General features: G+C 39.3%; 1 protein-coding gene across 1 annotated transcript in view; it reads left to right on the forward strand.

Moving 5' to 3' along the window:
• Positions 1-16089, forward strand: part of irag1 (inositol 1,4,5-triphosphate receptor associated 1) — a 36112-nt gene that overhangs the window by 5015 nt on the left and 15008 nt on the right. Inside the window, exons 12-18 of the mRNA XM_085269796.1 lie at positions 1174-1267; positions 1348-1473; positions 1544-1623; positions 1887-2598; positions 3348-3495; positions 7525-7553; positions 15660-15878. Of these exons, the coding sequence (XP_085125922.1) occupies positions 1174-1267; positions 1348-1473; positions 1544-1623; positions 1887-2598; positions 3348-3495; positions 7525-7553; positions 15660-15878 (1408 nt within the window). The remainder of the gene's footprint in view (positions 1-1173; positions 1268-1347; positions 1474-1543; positions 1624-1886; positions 2599-3347; positions 3496-7524; positions 7554-15659; positions 15879-16089) is intronic.

Below are 16089 nucleotides of genomic sequence, written 5' to 3' on the forward strand. Positions count from 1 at the left end.
TGGCTCTAAATTACTAGATGTTCTCCACAAGAGAAGCTTTGACAGATTTTAGGTCAACAAGCCAAAACAGCTTAAATTCCATCAATAATTTTTTGGCAAATACCGGAAATCACTTTTTGGCACAACACCGTATTTTACTGCTAGCATGTCAGAAAAAAGTGAAGGAACGAAAACGAAAGAGGGGAAATGTAAAATGAGCAGCATCTGGCTGGTTTTCAACTATATTGGAAAGTGCAGAATCTATAAAATTAGGAACTGGCCTTAAGTGATCCCAGTTTTTATTTTCAGCCATTTTCCATCGTGGAGGACAAAAGGTTTCTAACTTGTCCGGGCCTTAAACCTCATGTGTGTTCTCCCCAGTATAGTGGTAATTGCACAAAAATAAGGTTTTTGAAATTACTGAATAAAAAAATGCTACCACAAAACCATGCCTCAGAGTGTCTCAATGAGTCTCAGAGGCCTAAATGTGCGATTGAAGTCATTTCTAATTCTTAACTTGTTTGATCTGCTGCACACCAAAAACAAGAACAAGCATAAATTAAGGACTTTTATCTTTACTTTTATTACTTTTACATCTTTATTGATAACAACCTATCTTATGGTCATTCATACTACACAAAGTAATTAATCAATAAACAATTACAGTTTCATTGTTTTGTTTTTTTTACTTTCTACTACAGAAATTTCTTTCTATAACAAAACAAAACAAAGCCAATGAAACTGGACAGTCTGGGCAATGAGCTACAGAAACTTTTGTGTAATTCTATAAAGTCCAGAGTTGTGCTGACGGATTCCTTTCTTTGTCACAGCAGTTTTTTCTTTATCATGTAGAAACAGTTAAATATGTGACTTCTTCACGCTGAAAGAAAAGGAGATTTGATGGTTCGGCCCCCTTAGGGCCAAAGTGGGCTGCATGTGGCTCGCCATGAAAAATAAGTTTGACACCCTTGCTCTAAGCACATGCCACTTTCTATGTGAGCTGTATGTCTATGTAAACTGATTCCCTTTTGCAGCCATCCTCAACTGGCCATTTTGTGCAACTGCAGTTTTTGGCACTTATACACTGGCTTACTTTTTCAGGCACTGTGAATGTGAATTGAAAAATTTATAAATTATCTTAACAAAACACATGGTTTATGAATGAGTGATTTTTTTTCTGCTGAATTCTGACAGGTATGAAAGACACTGTATCAGCCCTCAGGGACTTTACAGTCGTGAGCCTCCAAACCATCGCTCTCTGCAGAGTGAGATGAAGGATATGCAGCAGGTCAGTAATGCTTGCTGCCTGCAGATTATCTTTTAACAGCACCGCTCATTTCATGTAGTTCATGCTTCCTTCATTTGCAGGAACATCACAGAGTTTTAGATGATATAAGTCTCCCATCCCACACGCACGACGATATTCAAAGCATCATCCAAAGGATCACGAGTGCAGAAATAGCTCACCTTCTTCACAATAAACATCTCGAGAGGGTGAGGATGATGTTCATTATAGCAGTAATGTACATATTAAGAAATCTCACTCGTCTTCTCTCACAAACAGGACTGTGCTCCTGTGGAAATGCAGGAGAGGCCTTTTCCTCAACAGCAACAGGCAAGAATCAAGCAGCAGCTTCTCAATGTGTATGTGATTTATTTGTAACCTCCCTTTCTCCTCTTATGGTAACAGATTGGTTTTGGTTGATGTTAGTCTTTCTTCTGAGAAGCTAAGCTAATAAAACGAGTGTCTGGTTTTTACAGTGTATTTATGGGCATCTCCATTACATAATCATACCAGTTACCATCTTCCGTGTGCAAGACCGTATCAGGGATAAGTGCACTTTTAGTACCCCTTAGTAACTATAGACATTACAGTGATGTTTATAAAGCTGTGGTGGTGGTTTCAGGCTGCAGGAGCTCGAATTGTACAAGTATGTGTGGGAGGATAAAGGGGAGAAGGTGGAGGATCAGCAGAGAGCCTGGGATAGGGAACAAAAGGAAAGTCAGAGTGGGAGCCAGATTCCCATCAAGGAGGCCAAGAAGGTGGCTGTGGCGAAGTGGTGGAAAGCCCTCAGCGTAGAGGGGGCTAAGGTCCGAAGTAAAGACATTAAGTCAATTCAGGAGCTCTCTGAGATGCAAGCAAAGCTCAGGGAAGCAGAGCAGACGATCACTGATATGAGGGAGCAGGTCTGCCACCTGCAAGCATCACTAAGATCGTCACAGGAGCACACCGAGCAAAAAAACACCAATAGAGTTCTTCATACTGACAAAGGAAGCAATACAGAGAGAAAAGAAGAAGACAGAACTGCGGCGAAAGAGCTGAGAGATCAGAAGGATGCTTCAGTGATCACAGATCCTGTTAGTATCACAGACGGAGCAGCTTCAGAGCAGGACACCACAGACAGGCTTCTGGCAACCCTGAGGAGGATGGAGGCGATGGTCAACAACGCGTTGGAGACTGCCCAGCTGGTGAGGAAGAGCGAGCAGAGGGTGAGCCAGGTGAGAGTGAGGATGGAAGGGATCACTCACAGGGTGGAGGAGGCTCTGGGGAGAGCTGCAAACACTGATGAGGAGCTAAACATGCTGGAGGCCAGGATCACAGAAAATGCTCCAACTCAGGTTTGTCTGTGTTAGAAACCCATCTCTGCTTTACATAAAATCAAAGTTAATTGTATCTTTATTTAAACTTTTCACGCACAATTATGACAAGCTCAATCAGGATTTTTTTCTTAAGTATTTTTATTCATCTTTAGGCATGAAAAAAGATTTTTGAACTTCATTTTTTTTAAACATGTACTTTTCAAAGAGTTTTTTACATGTTCACTTAATCAGTCCACTGACCAGTGGGTGACAGGATATGGAGTGACACATCAGTGTCCAATGTAGTGGTTTATGTGCAAGTATACCATCAACACTGACACAAACACAAGAAAACAGCCTTTGAATAGCTGTCCACTGTAGTGAGCACTATGCGTGAAAGGGTTAAATAAAATAAAACCACGTGGAAGAATTCCCACCAGCATTCTATAAAATATTTATTTCAATCTAATGTATTATTTCTATGGAAAAATGGACATTTTATTGGTCAGTAGAATTTTATTCTTGTTGCTATTTTTACCTGCGCTGTGATCCACTGTTGGAAGCGGATGATTCCAAACAACTTCCAAAAAAGAGCAATGCTCATTTATTTGCATTTTCTGTGGTAATGCAGTAGCACAATCAGCAGGATCACATAAACATTCTCACAGGATTTAGCAAAGTGTTCCACAAATTTTTCATGTGTACAGCCTTAAAGCCCATCACCTATTTTACTTGTAATCCAGTGGAAACAGTAGCAATCAGTTGTTTTTGTCTGTATTTTCCTGAAGTCTCCAGATCTAAATTTGCCAAATGATCATGAAGCAGATGCCACACGGTTAACGGCTGAACCCGAGGAAGCGTGTGGAACAGAGCGTTCTCCTCCTGCACCTCCATTAAACCCAGAAGTCAGTGAGCCTCCACAGAAGTCCATGAATGGTATGCATATCAGAGATCCATCTTCTGTGTTAATGTGGTTCTGTTAGATGCACATTAATTAAAGCTACTTCCTTTTATAATGGCAATCCCTGAGGATGTCTGGAAATAAACTGTGCACACAGCAGCTGGTACAGTGAGGGGGAAGCGGAGAGCTCTGGTGGGAGTGTATGATATCTATCAAAATGGGGCATGGGGAAAAGCAGAGGACGTAGACTAATGCTTTATGTAAACACACTGAAGTTCAAGTACTTTTTTTCTACAAACATATTTTTAGAGGCTTAACGTCACTCTTAAACGTTTCAGATAATCAAAAAATAATATATGACAAATATAACCAAAGTTAATACAAAATGCAGTTTGTAAATGATGTTTTCATTTATTAAAGGAAAAGGAGCAATCCAAACTTATCTCGTCCTGTGTGAAAAACTAACTGTTCCCTGTTTAAATCATGAATTAACTGCAATAAACTGCATTTTTTGGAAATCTGAGTTCAATGTCACCAACCCCACCAAAGGCTGATCACTTCCAGACCTGCTGAATCAAGAAATCACAATAGAAACCAAAGTAAAGCAGCTTAAAGGATCTCAAAAAGCAACACAGCATTCAGTGATCTAAAGAAACAACTGAGAAACAAAGTCAATGGCGTCTATCAGTCTGGAAAGGGTTACAAAGTCATTTCAAAGGCTTTGAATCACAGTGAGAGCCATTATTCACAAATAGAGGAAACCTGGAACAGTGGAGAACCTTCCCAGAAGTGGCTGACCTACCAAGATTACTCCAAGAGCACATCAACTACTCATCCACGAGGTCACAAAAGAACCAAGAGAAACATCTAAAGAACTGCAGATTCTGCAGATTGAGCAAAAATGGCATCAATGGGAGAATTTTTAAAGAGAAAACTGTGGACTGATGAGACTGATGAGTCCTGTCACATCTGGCTTACATCATAACAACAGGCAAACACCGTGGTGGTAGTGTGATGGTCTCGGGCTGCTTTGCTTCTTCAGCACCTGGACGAGTTCTGGATGAGTTCTGTTCTCTACCAGAAACTCCTGAATGAGAATCTCCATTCATCAGCTCAGAGAGCAGGACAATGATCCCAAACACACCAGTAAGTCTATTTCTTAAAGGGTTTGTAGTAGTCTCGTCTAGTCAAAGTCTGAACTTAAATCTGATTGAGATGATTTTGCACGACCTCAAAAAAACATTCATACTCAAAAACCCTCAAATGTGGCTGAATTAAAACTATTCTGCAAAGAAGAGTGGGCCAAAATTCACCCCCAGCATGTCTCATGATCAGTTATCAAAGGGTGGTACATACAATTATTAGGTTTAGGAGTAGGCTTGGATTGCTTTTTCCCTTATGAAATAAAACCACAATTTACCAACTGCATTTTACATCATCTTAGGTTATCTTTGACTAATATTAAAATTTGTTTGATGAGCTGAAACATTTAAGTGTGAGAAATATGCAAAAAAAGAAGAAGAAATCAGAAAGGACACCGTATGTTACATACATCTGTTCACTAATGTGTACACTAAAGTACCTACCGCAACATGTATTATTGCGGTAGGTACTTTGGCCAAAGCAAAGGTCACTTGTGTCCCATCTTGTCAAGAAAGGTCAAATATTTCCACTTTCTGCTTTCTCAAAAACAAGCCAGTCTTACATGTAACTGTTTATTAGTGATACAGAGTTTGGAGCTTGTAGAAACTCCTGTGAACCAGTGGGTGGATTTATATTTTCATGCGATGTTAAATGAACTTACAGTATTTGCCTCAGTGTGCAATTGTTTATTTTATCCCCCCATCTAAAGTTTATATTCCAGTACACTTATGGTTGTTTTTTGCTTAGCATGTGAAGCTGCATCCACACGGGCAAAGGCTGCGTCAGAATGAACAGTAAACACTTTATCTTACATGGTTATAAAGGTTATTCTGTTCTGTTTGACGTCTGTTGATTTGAATAGTGTGTAATAGTAAACTGTCACTATGAGGACGTCTCTTTTCTCTCCACATTCATACATGCACACATATAAAACTTCAATACAACTAAAGACTATATCCCATATAATCTCTTTCTCTATATAACCTATATAATCCCTTTTACACCTTTTTGCTAGTTAGAACTGTTCTGTAATGTTGTCCTGAGGGATTATGGATGGTAGTTTTGACAAGCAAAACTTAACACAAACGTAGCTAAGAGAACAACTGAACACTCAGCTTTTTGCAGTGTGTTTTAAGCAAGATGAATGCTGCACAACTGAGAAGTAGATCTAACTGAGAAGCTGACAGGACTGCAGTCTGCACTCACTCATGTATTTTAATGAGTTACAAAATGCAGGAGGCCAAAGCTTACACGAGAAACTGGGACTGTGGTGGAAGGTCGCGCCAATAAGCTGAACTCACTTCTGCTCAGTTTATTTCTTTATTGGCTTATTGGTGTGTTACCCTCGCACAACATCAGTGTTTACTAATGTCATAAATCAAGTGAAAAATGGTTAATTTTCAGTAAGATCAGACTTTTGCTACCAAATTAGCCTGACTAGCCATTAGAAAGAATGCAAGTTTCAACTTTATACACAACAACTTCCCATTTAAGTTAACTGCTTCGATCGTTTTATACAGTCTGTGGAAAGCTATGCCATATTTATCGTCTCATTTCAGTCAACATGCAGGAATTATTTCAGTGTATAAAAACCATCTTGTGTTAAGGATCATATGTTAAACTAGACAATACACTTGCATGTGTATGACTAAAATCAGTGAAATTCATCCCACTGAGGAATAATCATAGCACTCCATCAGCTAGGGTTTTTTATTGTGGACTGTATTGGTGAACCTGCTGAGCAACTCTCTATCATTCATATCATTCATTATAAACTAGCAAACACTATGATTAAGAATAATAAATATTCAGGTTTTAAATGTCTCTGAGTGCTGCAGTGCCTGTGTTGGTGGCTGTAAAACTATTTTATACACTTTTCAGTCTTCCTAGAACTAATAAAGCATTGATCTGGGATACTAAATGAACACTAGGCATACCAACCTGCTTTTAAGTTATATGTCTCTGTTTAAAACAAAGCACAGTCAGGTTACTTAAAGCTTAAAGATCCCCTGAAGCCTGAATGTAAATAATTTAGAAAAGCAGTGGGTCTCTGTGCTCTGCTTGGTATGTGGTGGCTGTAAACGGTGCGCTCTTTCGCGGGGCAATCTTTAGGTGAGAGAAAGGTGGAAATAACAGCTGGAAGCTGGAGTGTGAATTCATTTGTAGGCAGGTTGAACTCTTCTTCCACTAATAGAAAGAATTTGATCTGGCGAGGAAAAAAAAAAGTCCACGTTTTTTTTTTCTCCCTCATGGACTTGTGAAAGGATTTATAAGGTAAATACTAGCTGTGAATGACTGCATTGCATTACGCAGAATGTTTCAGAGTCTGATTTGCACTTTTTCATAAGCTACAATTCAACAGCTGGAACATAAACCCAGTTGAGAGTGTTTCTAGTACTGTATCCCCCTTTGTGTCTTCTTATGCAGGAATAATACTTGTTCTTGAGCAGCTCTTTCATTACCTCTAAAGTGACACTTTGATTTTGAGCTCTGAGGGTGCTTCTGTCTGAAAGTTGCTGATTTTAAACCCTTTGCCTGGTATCAGGAGCCCCTAAAGCAGCAGACAAGAGCTTTCAACCAGCGGCTCAAACACCTCATGCACTTAAGGTTGCCAGGTTATTGTTGCCCCTAGTTATCAAGGTGATTTGTGGGGAACATACTTCCTGAAACGGGAGTTCCAGTAGTTCTGTCAACCTGATGAATATCATGCTGCTGGCAAGAGCCTCACAGAGCAGAAAACTCAATTTATTTCTTCCCTATTTGTTTTCTGTTTCTGTTTCTGTCTCTTTCACTCTCTCTCTCTCTGCATGTTTCACTTAGTCTTTTCTTTTTTTAACTCTCCCCTGACATTTGCATTGCACATGCTTTCCTGTTAAATGCAAATCAATCTGTTTTCTCTGTCTGTGCTCTGGTTCTCACAGGTGGCACAGGAGGAAGCAGCTACAGCACGGTAAGTAAGCGCTCCTTCTGTTCCATTACTGTAAAATGCACTATTGTTTTATATTTGAGAGGCAGAACTGAAGGTTAGGTGTGATTATTATGTCTTTTATGGTTTTTGAAGTGACTTGTGAGAAATGTGTATATATGTTTGGCTGCCAATGTAAGATAAAGTGTGACTGCTTCGTTTGACTTTAGGCCATGATTAAAAATAACTAAATTTGATTTCTGCTAATGTTTTAGTAGCAGTTATAAGCTGTTTGTACTTCATATGATTGTTTCATTGAATATTACTTCTAGCCCCTTCTTTAAAAGGGAAATAATAATTTTTTTTTACTCTTTAAATAAACTCTAGTTGCCCTAAAAATAAGTGACAGTGTACTTTTATCTCCTAATGGAACATGTAGAAGCAGGACACAAACATTTAATGAACCTGAAAAACCCTTTCCTATAAAGGTATAGTATCATGTTATGATGCACTGTTCATCTAATCTAATCCCATTTAGTTCACTGTTGAACCATCAAACATACAAATATATTTTTTATAAAATATTTGTGTCTGCCATCTAGATGCTTGCAGTCAGAGTACTTAGAGCAGTGTTTCAGCAAAGATTTATCAAGTTTGGTCCACTCGTCTAGGAGGAGATAAGGAACATACAAACATGCAAAAATAGATACATATGCTAGGATCGTTATTTTACGATAGCTGATGAGATACTGTGGTAAAATATGTTTCGGAAGAAGTATGCGTTCTTGTGGAGCTAGTTTATATTATTATGGCTGCCTTTATTTTCTATTAAAGTTAACACTTATCTACTTAAAGTTACATAATAGTGTCTTATAAACTTGGTGGTGTATCATAAACTTCTTATATACTGGTTGTTTACAGCACAACCAGTATATAAGAAAAAAAGCTTTAAATAAAAACACATTAAAACCAGATAAAGTAAAGTGAGTAATATTCATCACTTGGCAAGGGGTATGTAATGAGTAGGACGTCTCTGGCAGATGATAGGAAATTATACAAATGGTTGGCTTTAAATAGGGCCAAATTACTAGACTGTACATACAACTGTTTAAAAAATGTATTTTTCACAGGACTCTATACAGACCTGCAAAAATGTAAGTATTGCTTCCAGAGGATTTAGGGAGGTATGTCACAGCCAGGTGCTGATAATCAAATGACCTTGTCTAATCGATCATCAGCATTTGTGAGCCTCTCTGGAAAAGTGGAGGCTTTGGCAGTTTGCTGGTCTCAAGCATTCAGGTGTGTGTTTACAAAATGCTGCGTTCTTCAGTAAGTGGAGGTTCCAGCAAATTCACCCCAAGGTCAGACAGTACAATACTTCTCAGACTCTACAGGCCTCAGTTAGCATGTTAAATGTTAAAGTTCATGTCAGTACAATTAGATATAGACTGAAAGAACTGTGAGTTGTTTGGAAAGCCTCTTCACTCTAAAAAGAAGAGCATGGCTAAGGTTTGCAAAGCTGCATCTGGACAAACCACGAGGCTTCTGGAACAATGTCCTTTGGACAAATGAAAACATCATCATATTTGGGTCATGCAACGAGACAATGATCCCGAGCCCTGAAGCAAATCTACAAGAGAGTGGCTGAAAAAGAAAAGGTGTTGCAACGTGATGGAAATGCTGTGGCAAGGTGTCAGCAGAGCTGTGCGTAATGCAAAATGCCCATAAAACTCAATGAACTGAAGCAACACTTCAAGATAAGTGAGCCATATTTCCTCCCCAACGATATGAAACACTGTTAAAGCCGTACATACTTCAAGTCATTGCTGCCAGAGGTATTTCTACAAGCTACTGAATCCTGGGGTGTACTTGTTTTTTCATACGAAGATAAAATTATAATCACAAGTTATTTTGTGACCCTTTGAAACACAAAATCCCCACCCACCCCCCCACCCACCCCAGGAGCAACCCTTATAGCAGGTAATTGTTTAGTCACCAGATGGACTAAATAATTACCTGCTAAAAGGGTAAAATAGGAATTAGTTTGTCTGCAACAATAATCTGATAATTTATTTTAATTTATTTGTAGACTCTAGTATCATCATCATCATTGCCTGCTTAATAAAACAGCAGAATGTTATTGGCAAAATAGCATTAAGATAATCATCGCAATAGTCGTATCAAATAAGGAAAACAGCTGACTTTTTATCACAAGTTCCTCCTTTTAACAACTGTTTCCTTCACACATGATTACTTAAGACTTAAGCCCATGTTAAATAAAAATTTTATGCTGTAATTTGCTGTAAAAGTCAGCTGTACTCATACAAACAATGTGACTGCTGTCCTCCTTTTTTATACCATCAAAACTCAAGATGATTTCAACACTTTTAAGACAAAGTAGCACAAATAACAGAAGCTTTGGAAGGGCAGTTTACCAAACATTAATGGACCTCAAGAGCCTGGAAGTGGATGCATGGATTCCTCCTAGCCAGCAGAGTAAACACAGCTCAGGCAGGCACAATCGATCCATCAGTTTCTCACAAACATGCAAACGTACCACAACATGCAAAAAAGTGTCCTACGCATCTGACAAAGTAAAAAGTGAAAAAATAACACACTTACACACACAAACTCTGAAGCAACAATAACATCATTTTGTATCTTTCTTCAGCTTTAAGTTAAGTTGAGGGATGATCAGGGGAGCAGCGGTCTGACACACACACAAACACACACAGAGAGACACACACTGCACAGCAGCTCACAGAGCCCTTCTCCTTAAATGGTCAAAGCTCCCAGGAGTGAAAGAGAGGCTGCTGCTGAAAAAAGACAGGGAACAGAGGGGACGGGAGAAGGAAGGAGAAGCCCTGAGGGTAGAGGAGTTTTCTGAAGGAAAGGCTGAGGGTGACGCTTTGACTGTGGGAAGTCGGTCTGACTTGGAGAGATCAGCTGCGGTGTGTGTGTGTGTTTCTCTCTACAGCACTACAGCCCCCGACTCAGGTAAGGTGCATGCTCTCTGTGGACAGGTTTAGATGATCGGCTGGTCACAGTGGACTATCCACAGTGGTGGACGCATGCAGTTTCAGTTTAGTTATGGTCTCTGCAGCCTTAACAAACATGTGCATGAATATTTGTGGGTAAATGATATTCTAGATAACTGTTGGTGTGAGTTTACATAAAGTGTTTTTTGTTTGCATGTGAAACTCTGTCTCATGTTTCCTGCGCCTTCATATGTGACCATGCATTTTCTGAAGCCTGTGGATTTAGTCTGCTCCCTCATTCAATCCATTTTTTCTTTCTGACACTTCCTCTGACTTGTTATCTCAGATTGCGACTGCGTGGTAACCACTTCCTCTGTTGGCCCTGTGCTCTATGCTTCACACAAATTTTAAACAAATCTGGCTAGAGGGAATGAGCTTATGTAACAGGAGGAGGGGAGCAGGATGCTGGTCCTTATTTCTCCCTCCACAGAAAAAGTGACCACTAAAGTACGCTGCAAAATGAAGCTTCCTCATGAAATCAACAAGTACTTTTGTTTTACTTCTCTTTGTGCAAGTAAAGGAAAGAAGTCTTTAACTATTGCCACTCAGGCCCCTGTGTTCTCACCCCCCCCCCCCTTGCAGGAAATAATTAGAGTGATTCAGTTACTATGCAATATTTATCTCAGTCTCTCGGTCTGCTGAATAAACACCACACCATTTTACCTCCTGCAGAGTAGGTTGACTTTGTTTGGGCTTCTTCTTAGAATTCCTCTTGGTCCCTGGGTCTTGGACCCAGAGTTTTGAGTTTCTAGGGTGCTTGGGATTTTCTGGTTTTGTATTTCTGATAATCTTGTATTTGGGGTTTATATATTTTATATTTTATATCACCTTTTGTAATCCCTTTCTGTGTCCCCAGTCGGATATGTGCCCATGTTTGTTTATATCCTGTTCCTGTTTCAAGTTCACATGTCGTACTCCTGGATTGAGTGGTTGTTATTTCCTGTTTTATTTTGATAGTCCCTTGTCCCCTTTGTGGTGTGTTTAGTTTTGCTTCCCCTTGTCTCATTAGTTGGATTCTGTTCGCCTGAGTCTTGTTTACCTCAGCTTTCTTGCTCCCTAATTACCTGGTGTGTATTTATGTCCACAGTTTCCTTCTGCTCTTTGACATGTTCTCCCTCATGTGTTCTCAGTAAGATTCCTTGCCATGGCTTATTTGTTGCTGAGCAACTTTAGTTTGTATTTTTATTTCCATTTGGATCCTACTTTGCCTGCCTCACAGCGAGCCTTAACAAAAACATAATCATTGATTCCTTTATTGTTCAAATTCTTTGTCTAAATATTTCTGTCCATAATTAGAAACAAATCAGGTTATGGCTGAATAAAAAATCTTTGCACAAAATTAAATAGTTTCATGAGTTCAGTAAGTTCAAGAGCAGTTAGCTAGAAATAACCAGTAGCTCATTTGTGAGTAACTCAGAAGGACCTCAAACTTGTTTTTTTCTTCTAAATTTATAAATAGCACCTGAAGACTTAAGACAGTTAATTACAGAATTAGAAAAAAAAGAAGATAAAAACGTCCTGGCTCTCCTCAAGAACAAAGCAACCAGTATCTGTCTAACTCTTTTCTGCCAAAGTGAAATATCGCTTTAAAGTATAAAAACATCTGTTTTAAATGCTTCCGTCGCATATGACACTGTCCCTGCATTCAGGAAACGTCCTTGCTGCTCGCAGGGAGGAGTTAAACAACCCATTTCCTCCCCAGTGACTCACAGCCTTTCTGTCCCCATATGTTCCCAAGATCTTGTCATCTTTGTGATGACACTGAGCAGCACTCAGCATATTTTGTCCTTGAATTCTCAGAGGATTCGTCCATCACACGGCCACATGCCATACCTCTGAAATAACCATTCATTCATCACACCTTCCACTTTCCTGCGCATATTATTCAAAGCTGCTGCACGTGATTTGAAAGAGAAGGCAGTAAGAAGGCTCACATCTGTGCTGATTGGACCTATGTAAATTTCTCTTTTTCTGGTGAAATCAAATGAATGTGTGCGTCACATTAGCACACACAGGAGTTGTGTAGATCATGAGTGCACCGTGCTCCTCCGCAGAGTGGTTTAAAAATACAGTACATGTGATTTGCATAAATTTGTTACTGAAAAGGGAAGCGCTGTGTGTTCAAACAATGGTTCAAACAAGCTGCACGCATCAAGTCAGGTTGGCTTGTAGCTCAGGGAGCCAGGTAACTGCTGCAGTGTCCATGGTAAAGATCAGCTCAAACAGCTCAGACCTGAAACAAATAAATTATTATTTTTCCAGTGTGAACATCAGATGTGGTGATAATGTGGTTTTGTTACATTTTTGTTTGACTCAATAAGACAGCATTTTGAACGCTGTAAAATGAATACATGGTGGTTTTTAAAAGTCATTTATTGAGAATTGATTAATAGTTTTGTTGTTTTCACATGTACCACTATGATATATACTGAATCAAACAGCCTTGTTTTCTTCTCTTAATAAAATATTCTACATGTACACATTTGCAGGAGCCGCATCATAAATTTTGATTACACAGCTTTTACAGCTTCAGCTTTGATGATTACACTAATCTTTGCACTCATTTAAATTCATGTTCGCTGATCGTTCCCTGCTCTTTGGGTCTTATCTTGGGGCCAAGATTATTTAGGTTTTTATATAATTGGCAAATTTGAGGCATTTTTCTCATTTTCATTCTCCTCAAAACTAAATCCTGCTTCAGTTTGTTTGCAGTTGGCTTTTTCCTCTTAATGCTGCCCATATGTTGTTATATCTCTGTGTATTTTTCACACTTACATGTTTTAGATCATCAAAATAATTTTAATATTAGACAAAGATATCGGCACGGTGGTGAAATGGTTAGGTCTGCTGCCTGGGTTCTCTCTTGGTACTCTGGCTTTCTCCCATAGTCCAAAAACATCCATGAGCTTAGATTGATTGGTGATGACTGTAAATATGAAAGGTTGACTGTATCTATGTGTTGACCCTGCACCAGACTGGCTTCCTGTGGCAGCTGTGATAGGCTCCAGCTGTCTGATCTAGATAAGCAGAAAAGATGGATGGACAAAGATAATCCGAGTGAATATGAAATGCAGTTTTTAAATGGTGATTTAATTTAATTAGGAGAAAAAAATATTACCCTGGTAACTGGCCCTGTGTGAAAAAAGTAAATGCCCCTAGTCAAATCCAAGCTTGGCAGCAAGAATTGCAATCAAGTTTTTGCAATAGCTGCCAATGCCAATTTTACATCGCTGTGGAGGGGGTTTGGCCCAATCTTCTTTGCAGAATTGTTTTAATTCAGCCGCATCAGAGAGTTTTTGAGCCTTAATGGCTTCGACTGTGACTAGGCCACTCCAAAACCAGAGGTGGACCACTAAAAAGTTTAACTTTTGTCTCAACAGTCTATGAATATTTTCCCAAAAGTCTTGGGAATCATCAAGATATTTTTTTCACAAATGTCAGTTGAGCCCTTCTGTTCTTTTTGCTCAGCAGTGATTTTCTCCTTTGATGCCATTTTTTCCAAGTCTCTTTCTTATTGTTGAATCATTAACTCTGACATTAACTGAGGCAAATGAGCCCGGCAGATCTTTAGATGTTCTTCTGGATTTTTTGTGACCTTCTGGATGAGTTGTCAATGTGCTCTTTGGTTGGCCAGCCACTCTTTAAAGGGTTCGCGACTATTCAGGTTTTCTCCATTTGTGAATAAGTGAATAATAAGCTCTCAATGTGGTTCACTGGAGTCCCAAAGCCTTAAAAATGGCTTTGTCATACTTTTCAAATAGATAGACTTTGTTTCTCAGCTGATTTTTAGATCCTGGTATGATGTGGTGTTTCTTGAGATCTTTTACCCTATTTTACTTTGTCAGATAGGTTCTAGTTAAGTGATTTCTTGATCTGGCAGTAATTAGGCCTGGGTGTGACTAGTGAAACTGAACTTGGATTAGTCTTTTTTAATAATTGCAACTGCAAGTAACATGGGTAACTTTTATCTAATATTAGTTTTTTTGATGATCTGAAACATGTAAATGTGACAAATATGCAAAATTAAAAAAGGAAGAAGGCAAATACTTTTTGGCAGCACTGTATAATTTTAGTCAGGAAAGCTTTAATTAATTGACTTTGATTGCCTTCATGTGAATGAGACATGAGTCTCTTCCTCTCAGTAATCCTCCATCCACCATCCACTAAATCATTTTTTCATAATTTATCTAGAAGTCCTTCTGTTTGTTTTGCGCTGCCCCTCGGGAGCTCGTTGCCTCATTCAGCCTGTGAGAGCAAGTTAAACTGACTGTAGCAGCGTTTTATAACAACAAAGCGCATCCCAGTCACTGTTTGTGTTCAAAACAGTAACCGCCTGCTGAAAGTCACAGTGTGGGAAGAAAAGCACATGAAACATTGCAGGCTCACTCGTGAGCAGTGCTTGTTTGTGATTTCAGTCACTTGTGCTGTAAAGCAGAGATGCTGCATGTTGTTTCTTTTGAATTTAGACAGCGTGTCATTAAGATCATGAACCAGACAAAGAAGGATTTCTTTTTTTTTTTTTAAGTGTTTCATGGTGTAGTGGTTTACGCATTTGCCGAACAAGCAACAGCTCTCCTGTTCAATCCTGGAAGCAGACAGGAATGCCTTTGGTGTTGCTTTAGGAAAAGCATCTGATATAAAAATCTACCAAATCGAAAATGCAGAGCTACCCACTGTGGTGACTCTGTGTGAATAAGGAAGCATTCCTTGAAGTCTTGTTGCTCCTGTTAAAACTCCCAATATGAACTCCTGGCATGTTTCATGTTATTTTATTCTCTGACGCTTCCTGATGCTCTGGCTGGAAATCATCATGCTCACATGAAAGTTTAAAACCCATACATCCGATGTGAGTCACGGTGATTTCATTTCTGATGCGTATGTACAGTATGCTGGGAAATCTCACTAATGTGCAGAATGGAGCTATTTTGGGAGTTGTTTGTGCAGTGCAATGGTTTTCTTAGTTCTGGTTTATCCTTTTTTTAGCTGTGGTTAGGCAGAAAGAAAAGTGGCTAAAGTACTAGTTTAATAACTGCTGCTGATCGGAAGGAGCTCTCCTCAGCATGCCTCTAATCATGCTTAAAATGCATGTATTTGGTTTTCTGTGTGTTTATAGCTCCAGGAAGAAGAGCGAGACTTGCTGCAAACATCTCCTCTCGAACAAAGTGACTGTAACTTCAAGGAGTCCGGTGACGCCTCGCCTGCTGCTGAGACCCCTTTTGTTTTCCCGCACACCCGCTCTCGCCCTTCTCTGCACCCGGCCATGCCCACACTGCCTGAGGAAGAGGAGGACTCTCCAGAGGAGATGGACAGTTCCCCGAGCTCTCCCAGCACAGTAAGTGCAGCTGCTGTCCCTGTTTGATATTCTGTTTTTAGGTAAAACATCTGACTTCATACTTCATTTGGCCCTGAAAGGAATTTTTTTTTATCAATGTTGAGTTTTCCCTCAGAAAAAAGTTCCTTCACTGAAGAAGTCACTGATTCATTCCTTTTCAAGTGAGAGCAAAGCAATATTTTCCTTAACTAAGCCTTCTTCTGTCACAAAT

The sequence above is a fragment of the Mchenga conophoros genome, linkage group LG1, assembly GCF_057382185.1.
Source record: "Mchenga conophoros isolate Kocher_MC1m ecotype Shallow Benthic linkage group LG1, M_conophoros_male_GT1.1, whole genome shotgun sequence".
Taxonomy (NCBI): Eukaryota; Metazoa; Chordata; class Actinopteri; order Cichliformes; family Cichlidae; genus Mchenga; species Mchenga conophoros.